The sequence below is a fragment of the Trichechus manatus genome, unplaced genomic scaffold (genome assembly GCF_000243295.1).
Source record: "Trichechus manatus latirostris isolate Lorelei unplaced genomic scaffold, TriManLat1.0 scaffold00006, whole genome shotgun sequence".
NCBI classification, from domain to species: Eukaryota; Metazoa; Chordata; class Mammalia; order Sirenia; family Trichechidae; genus Trichechus; species Trichechus manatus.
This window is the reverse complement of record NW_004443942.1, coordinates 10466441-10480324: the sequence shown is the minus strand read 5'-3', so window position 1 is coordinate 10480324 and position 13884 is coordinate 10466441. Positions and strand designations below refer to the sequence as shown.

The following is a 13884-nucleotide window of genomic DNA, read 5'->3' as shown; positions in this document are numbered from 1 at the left end:
GAACTGAGATCACTCCCAAAGGTCACCTTTCAGCTAAATAACAGATTGGCTCATAAAATAAATGATATCACCAGTGAGTACTGTGCTCCTTTTAAAGAAATCATCTATATGAGACCAAACGGTCAACAGATACCCTGAAGCAAAGATGAGAAGGTAAGGGGAGGTGGGGAAATTAGATTAATGGAAACAGAACAACCAGATGTTGACACATTGTGAAAAATGTGACCAGTGTGTAAAAATGGTGAGGCAGGGTTGTCTGACCTCCTCTAACTTCATGAGGGGGAAGGAGAATCAAGATCAACAACCCAAGGCTGATTCCTGTGAGTCAGAGATCAGACATACCTCCTCTCTCCAAGCTTTTTACCAATTCTGACACTAGCCGTCCCTCCACAGCACTCTCTACTTCTCTGCTGGGTTTAAGAATTTGTTGCAATGGTCACACAGAACTCACAGACAATACTTACGATTATGGAGTTTATTAGGAAAGTAACAGTTTACAAGGAGCCCTGGTGGTGCAGTGGTTAAGCATTCGACTGCTAACTGAAAGGTTGGTGGTTTGAACCCACCAGCCATTCCATGGGAGAAAGATGTGACAGTCTGCTTCTGTAAAGATTACAGCCTTGGAAACCCATGGCCCAGTTCTACTCTGTCCTGTAGGGTTGCTGTGAGTCTGAATTTGACTCAACAGCAATGAGTTTGGTTTGGTTTGAACAGGTTTCAATTCAGGGTCAGGAATGACTCAGGGTACAGTTCTGTGATCAAGACAGCTTCTTGGCATGCCCGCAAGCAGGCCTCTGTCTGGCCTTCGGCCCCTCGCCCTAGCCTCTGCCCTGCTTGGGCAAGTGTTACAGAGCACTTTAGCTCTGCCAGTAAGTGCTCAGGGACACCCCACTCCACCTGGAGGCGACCTGCCCAAAGGCACTCAGCTCTCTTGCTCCATGGGTTGGCAAGCCTAGCTCCACTGACAAGTGCCTGGAGGCACCCAACTCTACCAGGAAGCCTCTTGCTCAAAGGCGCTTAGCCCTCTCACTCCATGGGTCAGCACACCCACTGTAACTGCTTTACTCCATGGGCCAGAGAGTCCACCACGCCATCTTTCATTGGTCTCTTGGTTCTTTTGCTGCCGTTTCTCTGCTGCTGCTTCTTGCCATCTTGTGCCATCTCTGGTGTTACAGCTGTCTGTCTGTCTCCTGGGTCTAGGAAATTCTCAGTTCAGGGACCCTGGGTCCAAAAGATGCACTCCACTTCTGGCTCTTCTTGGTGGTAGTGAGGTACCCCCTTTCCACCTCTGGGATGGCTCATTTTAAGCCCAGTGGGGTGGCAAAACTGACCAATCCCCTCGTTAGAGTTCTGTACACCTTATTTGCATGGTCCTACCCCCCCACAAGGGTGCCATGTACCTTATTTGTATAATCCCACTCAGTCATTTGGTGGGAGTTACAAGACCATGGTGAAAAAGGTCATCTAAAAGTGATCCATTGCACCGCACATTGTCACTGAGCAATATGTATAGAAATTGTTTAATGGGAACCTAACCTGTGTAAACTTTCACCAGAAACATAATAAAGTATTATTAAACCAAAAAAAAAAAAACACTAATAATTTTGTTATGGAAAATTTTGAACATACACAAAAGAAGAGAGCATTGTAGAATGAACCCTCATGAACCCAACACCCAGCTTCAGTAATTTTGATGAGAATTTTTGAAAGTTGAAGTTTGGGGGAAAGAAGGGTAGGAAGAGACATTCTAGCCGGAGTGAATGGCCTCTGTGGGGGGAAAGTGAGAAAGAATCAGGCATGTTCTACAACCTGCCTGTCTGATTTGAGTAGGGAAGTTGTGAGAGAGAAAGTTAGAAAGGGATAGGAAAGGTGGTAAATTGGCACCACATTGAGAGTTACAGCCTTAAATGTCACATAGAGAAGCAGGTGGGTTCTCAGAACACTTTTTTTCTTTTCAGTCTTTTATTATGCTTTAGGTGAAACTTCACAGCTCAAGTTAATTTCTTATACAAAAATTTATACACATATTGTTATGTGACCCTAGTTGCTATCCCTATAATGTAATAGCACACTCCCCCTTTCCACCCCAGGTTTCCCATGTCCGTTCAAACAGCGTCTATCCCCTTCTGCCTTCTCACTCACCTCCGGACAGGAACTGCCCATTTAGTCTCGTGTGTTTACTTCAACTAAGAAGCACACTCGTCAAGAGTATTATTTTTTGTTTTATGGTCCAGTCTAATCTTTGTCTGAAGAGTTGGCTTCAGGAATGGTTTTAGTTCTGGGTTAACAGAGAGCCCAGGGGTCATGTCTTCTGGGGTTCCTCTAGTCTCAGTCAGACTATTAAGTTTGGTCTTTTTATGTGAATTTGAATTCTGCATCCCACGTTTCTTCTTCTCCATCAGGGACTCTCTGTTGTGTTCCCTGTCAAGGCAGTGATTGGTGGTAGCCAGGAACCGTCTCGTTCAGAACATTTATTTTAAGAGAGCACCATGTGGAACATCGGGGTTGGAAAAGGGATTCCCTTAGAACTCTTCAGGCTCTCATCAACTTGGGAAGTCTTTATGTATCTCTGAGCATTCATGTATCTCAATTTGAAGACTTCTTTTCTAGAAAGCAGGAGACTGAAGGAAAAGAGAAAGGAATGTATGCTGGTGTTGGAGTGGTAGAGGGAGGATAACAGGGAGACATGACTTTGTTTTTATTTTCTTGGGATGAGAAAGACACCTGGGAATGAGGCCAATTGTGGCAGGTGGTATTAAGTAAAATTAAAAAGGTATCTATTATTTAATCACAATGCCTGCTGATATTTCAGCAATTATTGTTTATGTATACATTTATGTAATTTTTTCATTATTGACTGTAATATGCTAATAGAAAATCTACTTTAACCACTGGCAACCACAAAAAGAATGATTAGGAGTTTTCAGGAGGGGATATCATTCCTCATCCCCATCGTTGTCACTTGCCATGTTGCAGTCAGTGCACTATGCTCTCTTTTGTATCTATCTCATGTAATCCTAAGGAAACAATAATCCAAGCTATAGAGTTTGAGAAAGGCCTGGTGTTTTGAGGAAACAATGAGTTTAGTGTTTGTGGTGGGGGAGTGACTTGGAGACAGGGTTGGAGAGGTAAAGTAACCGCTTCCATGGAGTCTCCAAAGAACATTTTACAAGATGACTTGGGAAACAATCAATAGGATTCAAGGACGTATGAAGTGGGTTGGTAGGACTCATTTCTTAAATTTGAAAGAGGCCTTCACATTAATTCTGAGCGCCTCACTTTGTGGATAGTAAACTGAGTACTAGTGTAAAGTGGTTTCCATCTTGTCACAGGGATAGTAAATGGCAAATCAGAGCCAGAAACCTATTTCGGCCTTCCCGGTTTGTTGTTCTTTCCAGCATACTGCTATTATGAATAAAAGAGAGAACATTGTGTGCGGGGTTATTATGTCCATGCTGATTCCAGTACTATTGTTTTTGGTTTTTTTGTAAGTAAATATGCTTTCTATTCCTTTTGGGGTATTAGAGAGAAGTTTTGGAAAATTGGAAACAAGGAAAGAGATGGAGAATATGGAGCTTGTTTTTTCCCTGGAAGATGTTCTGGAGGCCAGCAACCCCTGATCTACTGTGCTCGCCCTGGCTCCAGGATGTGGGAAGTGAACTTTGATGGGGAAGTTTTAAGTACACATCAGTTCAAGAAACTCCTCTCGTCACCACCTCTCCCTGTGATTAATCTAAGGTAATGATTTGTATGACTAATTGGGATTATTTGAGGAGTTTATTGAAGAGGTTGGGTTGAAATCACTGGTATTCTATGTGTTAAAGATTTTTTATGCCTTTTAAGAATGAAATAGAGTTTTTATTAAATCATTCAGAGAAACCAAAAAAGTTTTTAATCAGTTATCCTTCATTCTTATGATTAGAGTGAATTGAATGAAGAGGGCAGAAGGAGTTAGGCCCTTAATTTTTTGCTGGAGGCAAAACTTCATGCCTAATAGGGAAAAAGCTATTTTATGTTGTGATTAACTCATTAACAGAGGTGTTTACTTCCTAGATCAGAACCTCAGTATGATCAGACAGTTGGATCCTCCCAGTCTTTGTCTTTCCCCAAACTCTTGCATCTTAGGTAAGTTTCTCCCTTTGATCCTTAAAAAAAACAAAAAAAAAACAAAACAGAACACAATTGCTGTATTTATATGCAAATAATATGCACATTATGCCAGAACTGTTTTACTTAATTTCATAATTTCCACGCATTATATGTGTGGACCCTTATTTGCGAATAAGTATGGTAGCCTTTTCTCTTTGTTTCTTGTTCAGGGGCAGTGAGCTTTTTTTTTGTTTGTTTGTTTGTTTTTATTGTACTTCAGTAGTTTCTCATGAAACAGTAGTACACATATTGTTTTATGACATTGGTTAACAACCACACAACATGTCAACCCTCTCCCTTCTCCACCTTTTTTTTTTTTGGTGAAAATATACATAGCCAAAGATACACCATTTCAAAGATTTCTACATGCACAGTTCAGTGACGTCGACTACAGTCTTCCAATTGTGCTGCTATTCTCACTTTAGATGAAGCTTACAGAACAAAATAGTTTCTCATTTAACAGTTAGTACACGTGTTGCCCTATGACAATGGTTAACAACCTCACAACACATCAACACTATCCTTACTCAACCTTGGGTTCCCTATCACCAGCTTCCCTGTCCCCTTCTGCCTCCTGGCCCTTGTCCCTGGACTGCTGTACCTCATTAGTCCCATTTGGTTTTATGGGGCTGTCCACTCCCAGGCTGAACGGTGAACCTCGGAGATAACTTCACCACTGAGCTAAGAGGGTGTCTGGGGGCCATACTCTCGAGGTTTCTCCAGTCTCCTTTAGGCCAGTAAATCTGGTCTTTTTTTTGTGAGTTAGAATTTTGTTCTACATCCTTTTCCAGCTCTGTCCAGAACCCTCTGTTGTGATCCTAGTCACAGCAGTCAGTGGTGGTAGCCGGGCACCATCTAGCTGTACTGGACTCAGTCTGGTGGAGGCCTTGGTAACTGTGGTCCATTAGTTCTTCGGACTAATCTTTTCCTTGTATCCTGTTCTTTTCATTCTCCCTTGCTCCTGAAGGGATGAGACCAGTGGAGTATCTTAGATGGCGGCTCCCAGGCTTTTAAGACCCCAGACACTACTCACCAAGGTAGAATGTAGAACATTGTCTTTATAAACTGTGTTATGCCAGTTGAGCTAGATGTTCCCCGAGACCATGGTCCCAACAACCTTCCACCCAGCAATTCAGTCCCTCAGGGAGTTTGGATGTGTCTATGGAGCTTCCATGACCTTTCCTTGTACAAGTTGTGCTGGTTTTCCCTGTAGGCAGTTAGCTTTTTAAAGTTGTTTTTCCACCAAGTTATTTTTAGAAAGTCAGAAATGACCATGTTACATGAAGTGTTCTGCATAGAAGAGGAATAAAAAGATTCTGGAAGTGTGCTTCCCTTTTTTTGAACTGACCTTAGCCAGTTGGGGAATATAAAATTGTCAGGAAGTTTCGACAGTTGGAGGTAAGAGCTGCAGGTACCCTTTCCCTCATAACCTCCCCTATCTGGTGGAACGATACAATGAAAGCAAATCTTAGATTGAGATCTGCCACACGTGTATATTTATTAGCAAGGAGACACAAAAATAGTTGTGCAACTTGTTCTAGAAAGCTGATGAAATTTCAGCTCTCTGTCCTTTAGGTTACTCTGACAGGTACCTTGCATGAAAGATCCACTGAAGGCAGATTCTACTGTATTCTAGCATCGGGGTTTAGCTAACCTTTCAGTTGGATTAAGTGCCAAAATCTGATATTAAGTAATAGGGCAGATAAAGGCTGTCAGCTGCAGGGCTTGCGAATTCGAACACCTTAATTCTGTAAGGGTGGGGGTGCCTATGTATGTTCTGTAGTCAGTCTGTATATCTTGAGCTCTACTCATTTCATCAATGAAAATTACTTTTAATATCCATTAGGCTAATTATAAGCTCCCTAATGCAGATTCAGAAAGTGTTATTTAGGGGTTGTTGTAGGGCACCCTGGAGTGTAGACTCCTGATTGAGTTTTTTCTAAGGCTAACTAACCACTCTTGGACTGTGAGTTTTTTAATACACTTGAAATGTTAACTCATTGCCCCTAAGGGTAATTTACATATATGGCACACTACGTATACTGAAGTATTTAAAAGTAAATTATAGACAATATAATACTTTCATAAATTCATAACTCATCAGAGTCGCTGGAGAAAGGCAGCTATTTGTGCATAATTTGATAAGGCATATTAAAAACTCTTCTTCCCTTAGCACTCTTCCTTTATGGTACTTATCACAGGTTATAATTATACATTCATACAATATTTATACCTGTATTACCCTTAGACAGTAAGCTTCATGAGGACAGAGATCATGTCTCTTTTGTTTAGTATTGTATTCTCAGTGCTTAGCATAGTGCCTGGCACATGATAGATATATAATATTTATTGACTGTGGTGTCATATGTGGGGTGTGAAAAAGTCCCTTACCCCAGAGTATGTTTTTTAATGGATAGGCTATAGTCAGGTTGGTTCTCCTGGTGGAGTTACTCCTTCGAGTTCAGCTGTTTAAAGCTCCTGTTACAGTCCCTACCATGGGAAACAAAACCCTTCATGATCTGGCTCTGTCTACTTCTCAACTTGAGCAATAATTAATGCCACTTTGAAGTCTTTGCTGACTCCTCCAGCAGACTTAGATTAGATATTTGATCCCACGTACTGTTGTTGTACCTTGTTCATTCCCTGAGCATTACCAGTGTCTTACTGTATTATGACCATCTGTCCCAGGATACCAGGTTGTAAACTCCTTTACTATGGACACAGTCCCAGGCACATAGAAAGCTCTCAAATATTAGCAAAATTAATGAATTCAGCAAAGTTGTTTTTTTTTAAAAGACAACATGAGTAGGAGAGCTTTTTGTTATTTACTTTTATTTTCTTTTTACTTGTATACCTGTGTCCTGTGGTAACGTTTAGTGTCACCACCCCCATGTTCCACATGGGACACCCATATATGTTTTCTTTCCTTTTGGATAAAAAGTTTTTCCCTTCCTTGACTTTTTAAACTGTACTGTTAGGCTTGTGTCCCAGTCTGTTTAAAATCAGTGAAGGGATAAAGGGATGAAGGGCATATCTATTACAAAGTATCAACTCTTATATAAGCCCCCCCCCCCCCACCGCCATTTAATCTAGGTTGTTACTCCTAAGGTATTTTACCAAACTCAATATCAACTTCAGTTCCAAAGTCCTGATCCTGTATCTCTTTCCTTAGAGAGCCTCTGACTCGTTTTTCCTTCCTCTATCTCCTAAAGGCAGCTTTCCCAGTTCCACTTATTTTGGGCCAGGATTCTGACATTTTCTCCGATTCTTGTGACAGAGATTATTTTCTTGTAGGGACAGTGATCCGCTCTTTCATATTGACAAAACGCTTTCTATTTGCACAAGGACCCAATTTTGTTATGTATCAGTCTTGGTTTCATGTAGTACCAGTTTTAGTACTTTTAGGGACATAAAGGGAAAAAACCCTATCTGTTATTAAGATTATAATTTTGTTAGGGAGTTTATTTCTATAAAAAATTTAACAGCAAAAAATGAATGTTGTGACAATACAGTATATAATTGTCAGATGAGCAGTGTTGACCAGAAATAGTCTGTGTGCAAGAGGAGGAGAGATTGTTAGGGGTCGTGGGGAAAATTTCAGAGGAGAGTAGAACTCCTTCTGATCCTTGAAAGGTGGCTAGAATGAAAATATTGCAAGTCGGGGAAAGCCCTGATCAGGGGAGATTGCCAGTGGCATATTCAGGGAACTAATCACAGTTTTGTGAAGCAGAGGGTTCTTGAAAGGGAGCAGTGTGAAGTGAGGTAGGAAGAATAGATTAAAGCTATGATGAGAAGGACAGCTTTCAATTCAAGCTTGAAGACATTGGGGTAGGCAGCTGTCAGGGTGAAAGTTGAAATATACAAACTCTTTCACTGTTGGGTATTTGAAGGGGAGAAGAACTGGTGCCACGAGGCAGAAGTAATGAGGGCCTGTGAGGCCTAGTGACAATGGGAGTAAAAAGGAAGGGACTTTAAAAAAAATTTTTTTTTTAATTGTACTTTAGGTGAAGGTTTACAGAACAAATATTTTCTCATTAAACAGTCAGTACACATATTGTTTTATGACATTGGTTAACAACCCCAGGACATGTCAGCCGTCTCCCTTCTTGAACTTTTTCTTTTTTTTGGTGAAAATATACATAGCCAAAGATACACCATCCATTTCAAAAATTTCTACATGTACAATTCAGTTATGTCGATTACATTCTCCCAGTTGTGCTGCTATTCTCAACTTTAGATGAAGGTTTACAGAACAAAATAGTTTCTCATTAAACAGTTAGTACACATATTGCCCTATGACAATGGTTAAGAACCCCATGACATGTCCACACTGTCGTTAGTCAACCTTGGGTTCCCTATCTCCAGCTTTCCTGTCCAAAGGAAGGGACTTTTTATGAGCGACTTTAAGGAATGACTGAATATGATAGATGAAGGTTTACAGAACAAAATAGTTTCTCATTAAACAGTACACATATTGCCCTATGACAATGGTTAAGAACCCCGTGACATGTCCACACTGTCCTTAGTCAACCTTGGGTTCCCTATCTCCAGCTTTCCTGTCCAAAGGAAGGGACTTTTTATGAGCGACTTTAAGGAATGACTGAATATGGGAGAAAGGGACAAGTACGGAATGTGTTGGAAACATTTATAAAAGCAGTCTGAGCGATAAGCTGATGTTTGGTGCTAATGGGATACCAAGGAGGAAATGTATAGAAGAGACTCGCATGGATACTGAGGAAGGTTAGATGATAGTATTTGGCAGTTTCTTAAATATAGGTACTAGTAGCAGCCTTGAGAGTGTAAATGAGATATATAAGGAGAGGAGTAAAAAAAAAAAAAGATGAGCAGAGATGAAGAGTAGCCAGAGAAGGACTGGAGAGGAAGGTAGAGAACCCAGAAAGTGCAGGTTCCCAGGGTGTCAGGAGGCAAGATTCAGAAAGGAAGAACAGTCATCAAGGTGAGCCCCTGCATAGGGAACAAGAATAAGGGAAATATGAGGAAGGATTATTGCGTTTGGCAATAACTTTTTGAGAATACAGTTTAGTGGGATAATCAGGATTCCAGATAATGGTGGGGTGGCTGGTGAGGATAAATGAGGAAGGAAATGGAATCTGTGAGATACAGAGGAAAAAAGTCCAGGTTTTGAAGCCAGACTGCCGTTGATAAAATTCTGACTCTTTTACTTTCATGTTGAATGATCTTGGGCACATTATTTAATCTCTCTGAGCCTCAGTTTCCTTTTTTATAAGGTAGGGGTAACACATTTACCTTGATAGATTGCTACAAGGTTAGATAATATAGGTAGAGCCCCTAATAAAGCTCATGGCACATGGTTAAATGGGAGTTTTCAACCTCTTGTCGCCCACACACAACTAAGGGAGTCAAAATATTACCATCCCTAAAAGCTCACTAGATCCATGATTTCCAATGGGGTGGCTGTAAGATGTTTTTAGTCTTTGTTTTAAATGTGTCCTTGTCATACCGAATATGGGGAGTTTATCTGCGTTAACAAGCATCAGGTAAATCGTCCCTAAGCTTTTCCAGATACCAGCCTTTTCTTTTTTTTAAAAGATACTTAGCAGGTGTCTGATTTTTCCCAATTTAGGATCATTTTTATGCTGTTGTTTTTTACTAAGTTGTTACAGACAGAAAAACCATGTTAAGACTTGATTAGCTGGATGACAGTTGTGTTTTTTTTGTACAGTCTGGTTTTACTTGAACAGCTAACATGAGGACCTGAATTCAGGGAATTATATAGACTTCTATATTCTAGCAAACTAATTTCCTTGACTTCTTCCATTTTCTCTTTCAGTGAGCATTGTGTGCTGACTTGGACAGAGAGAGGCATTTATATTTTCATTCCTCAGAATGTTCAAGTTCTTCTTTGGAGTGAAATCAAAAGTAATTATATTTATTTACCTTATATAATTTTTAATCTCATGCTTGTGAAAGGTTTAATTATTGTGGGAAGATTCTCTTGTAGGGTAAGAGGTAGAAAAATAGAATGGGATGACATTTCTTTTAAAGACTAAAATCATAGATGTTTCTCATTCTAAGGTGCTTCCCAAGCATACGTTTGTAAACTTATATTCACCTAATTTATTTATTTAAATCAGAATATTTTGTTGTGTTTTCAGTGAAAGTTTACATAGCAAATTAAGTTCCCATTTAACAGTTTTTACACAATTTGTTCAGTGACATTGGTTACATTTCTCACAGTGTGTCAACTTTCTCATTTCCTTTCTGGTTGTTCCATTTCCAGTAATCTAGATTCCCTGCCCCTTTGCCATCTTGTCTTTGCTTTGGAGTAAATGTTGACCATTTGGTCTCATATAGATGCTTTTTTATAGGAACACAGTACTCATGGATGATATTTTTTATTTTATGAGCCAATCTGTTTTTATTTAATAAAAGATGACCTCATGGAATAGTTTTAGTTCATGGTTTAAAGAATATTTCAGGATGATAATTTTCACCTATTTATTGTTTCATCAGTAATTGTAAATATTATTTTCTTTCATTATTAAATATTAGTAACCACTGCTAAGGATTGAATGAGTTACTTCCTCCCCACACCCACTAATTACCCTAATTCTCTGTCTCTGTTAGAAGTCATATTCTGACTCCCATTTTGTTTCTCAGTAGTTTGGGGTTTAAAAAGTCTTGGGAACAGCAGTTATTGTATGTGCCTGAGACAGAGAAAATCAACCTGTTTTTTAAATATTAACCAGACGTGCAGGAAGTATAGATCTTTTTACCATTGCTGCTCAGTAGAGAGCCTGTCTTGACTTTTTTGTCTTTTTCTATTTTGTGAAAACAAACAGAGAAAGAAACCATTACTTACTGGTCTGATCAACATTGATTTCTTGTGGCTCAAGTTCCCTAAAAGTGTCCCTTAAAAAAAAATGTAAAAAAAAATTTTTTTATTTTACATTAGATGAAGGTTTACAGAGCAAACTATTTTCTCATTAAACAATTAATATACATATTGTTTTGTGACTTTGGTTGCTAACCCCATGACGTGTCAACACTCTACCCTTTTCAACCTTGGGTTCCCCATTAACAGCTTTCCTGTCCCTTCCTTCCTTTTCATCCTTGCCCCTGGGCTGGTGTGCCCATTTAGTCTCATTCTGTTTTATGGGCCTGCCTAATCTCTGGCTAAAGGGTGAACCTCAGGAGTGACTTCATTACTGAGCTATAAGCGTGTCTGGGGGCAATACTCTCAGGGTTTCTCCAGATTCTGTCAGACCACTAAGTCTGGTCTATTTTTTTTTTCTTGTGAGTTAAAATTTTGTTCTACGTTTTTCTCCAGCTCTGTCTGGAACCCTCTGTTGTGATCCCAGTCAGAGCAGTCGGTGGTGGTAGCAAGACACCATCTAGTTGTGCTGGACTCAGTCTGGTGGATGCTGTGGTACTTGTGGTCTGTTAGTCCTTTGGACTAATCTTTCCTTTGTATCTTTGGTTTTCTTAATTCTCCCTTGCTCCAGATGGAGTGAGACCAGCGGACTATCTTAGATGGCTGCTCACAAACTTTTAAGACCCTAGATGCTACTCACCAAAGTAGAACGTGAAACATTTTCTTTATAAACTATGTTATGCCAGTTGAGCTAGATATTCCCCAAGACCATGGTCCCCAGAGCCATCAGCACAGTAATTGAGTCCCTCAGGCAGTTGGCATGTGTCTATGGTGTTTCCATGACCTTGCCTTGGACAAGTTGTGCTGGCTTCCCCAGTATTGTGTACTGTCTTACCCTTCACCAAAGGTACCACTTATCTATTGCTTATTTAGCGTTTTTCCTTCACACCCCTCCCCTCCCTCTTGACAGTCAAAGATTGTTTCTTTTTCTGTGTAAATCGTTTCATGAGTTTTTACAGTAGTGGTCTCATACAATATTTGTCCTTTTGCAACTGACTTATTTCACTCCTCGTAATGCCCTCCAGATTCATCCATGTTGTGAGATGCTTCACAGATTCATCATTGTTCGTTCTTGTTGCATAGGATTCCACTGTGTATATGTACCATAGTTTGTTTATCCATCCATCTGTTGATAGGCACCTGGGTTGTTTCCATCTTTTTTCTATTGTGAACAGTGCTGTAATGTGACGGGTCTTATTTCTCTAGGATGTATTCCTAGGAGTAGGATTGCTGGATCATATGGCAATTCTAATTCTAGCTTTTTAAGGAAGCACCATATCATTTTCCAAAATGGTTATATCATTTTGCATTCCCACCAGCAGTGCAGAAGAGTTCCAGTCTCCCCACAGCCTCTCCAGCATTTGTTATTTTCTGTTTTTTTGATTCATGCCAGTAATGTTGGGGGTGAGATGGTATCTCATTGTGGTTTTGATTTGCATTTCTATAATGGCTAGTGTACTTCCAGAAGTACAACCAGAATGCTCCTTAGAAGCAAGGGTGGCGAGACTACATCTTACGTACTTTGTACATGTGGTCAGGAGGGATCAGTCCCTGGAGAAGGACATCATGCTTGGTAAAGTACAGGGTCAGTGAAAAAGAGGAAGACCCTCAATGAGATGGATTGACACAGTGGCTGCAACAGTGGGCTTAAGCATAACAACGATTATGAGGATGGTGCATGACGGAGCAGAGTTTCGTTGTGTAGTACATAGGGTTACTATGAGTCGGAGCCAAGGGTACCTAACAACAACAACAACAACAATGGCTAGTGATCGCGAACATTTCCTCATGTGTCTGTTAGCCGTTTGAATGTCTTCTTTGGTGAAATGTCTATTCATATCCTTTTCCCATTTTTTAATTGGATTATTTGTCTTTTTGCTGTAGAGGTGTTGGGTTTTCCTGTAGATTTTAGACATTAGACTTTTGTCGGATTTGTCATAGCCAAAGGTTTTTTCCCAGTCTGTAGGTTCTCTTTTCACTCTTTTTGTGAAGTCTTTTGATGAACATAACTGTTTAATTTTTAGAACATCCCAGTTATCTAGCTTATTCTCTAGAGTTTGTTAGTTATAGTTTGTATCTTGTTAATGCTGTATATTAGGGCTTCTAGCATTGACCCAGTTTTATCTTCTATGATCTTTATAGTTTCTGGTTTTATATTTAGGTCTTTGATCCATTTTGAATTAGTTACTGTATACAGTCTGAGGTATGGATCCTGTTTCAGTTTTTTGCAGATGGACATCCAGTTTTGCCAGTACCATTTGTTAAAAAGGCTGTCTTTTCCCCATTTGATGGACTTTGGGCCTTTGTTAAAGATCAGGTGACCGTAGGTGGATGGATTTACATCTGGGTTCTCAGTTCTGTTCCACTGGTCAGTGTGTCTGTCATTGTACCAGTACCAGCCTGTTTTGACTACCATAGCTCTCTGTATAGTAGGTTCTGAGGTCAGGTACTGCGAGTCTTCCTGCTTTATTCTTCTTCTTCAGTAGTGCTTTAGTTATCCAGGGCCTCTTCCCTCACCATATGAAGTTAATCGTTAGTCTTTCTGTCTCTTTAAAGAATGGTATTGATATTTGGATTGGGATTGCATTGTATTTGTAGATTGCTTTGGGTAGAATTGACTTTTCAGGTTTTAAGTCCTTTCAAGATACTCTGCCAAGACAGATATTTTCTCATGAACTGCTTATTGGTTTACATACAGTGTGTCAGTCTATTGATTGAACATCAAATTGTAACTCTCAGAAATGTTTAATAGTGTGGCCTCTAATGTAGATTGTCCTTTTTTCAAGTCCCAGTTGCTTTTCACAGAAAATAGCATTTTA

General features: G+C 39.9%; 1 protein-coding gene across 7 annotated transcripts in view; it reads left to right on the top strand.

The window, feature by feature from the left end:
• HPS5 (HPS5 biogenesis of lysosomal organelles complex 2 subunit 2) overlaps window positions 1–13884 on the top strand; it is a 48891-nt gene that overhangs the window by 17635 nt on the left and 17372 nt on the right. For all 7 annotated transcript variants that reach the window (XR_002825121.1, XR_002825122.1, XR_002825123.1 and 4 more), the window contains 3 exons: window positions 3526–3738; window positions 4054–4125; window positions 9962–10050. Coding sequence is in view for 4 of the 7 variants with exons in the window: in XM_023737621.1 (XP_023593389.1) it covers window positions 3526–3738; window positions 4054–4125; window positions 9962–10050 (374 nt within the window). In the remaining 3 variants the exon portion in view is untranslated. The remainder of the gene's footprint in view (window positions 1–3525; window positions 3739–4053; window positions 4126–9961; window positions 10051–13884) is intronic.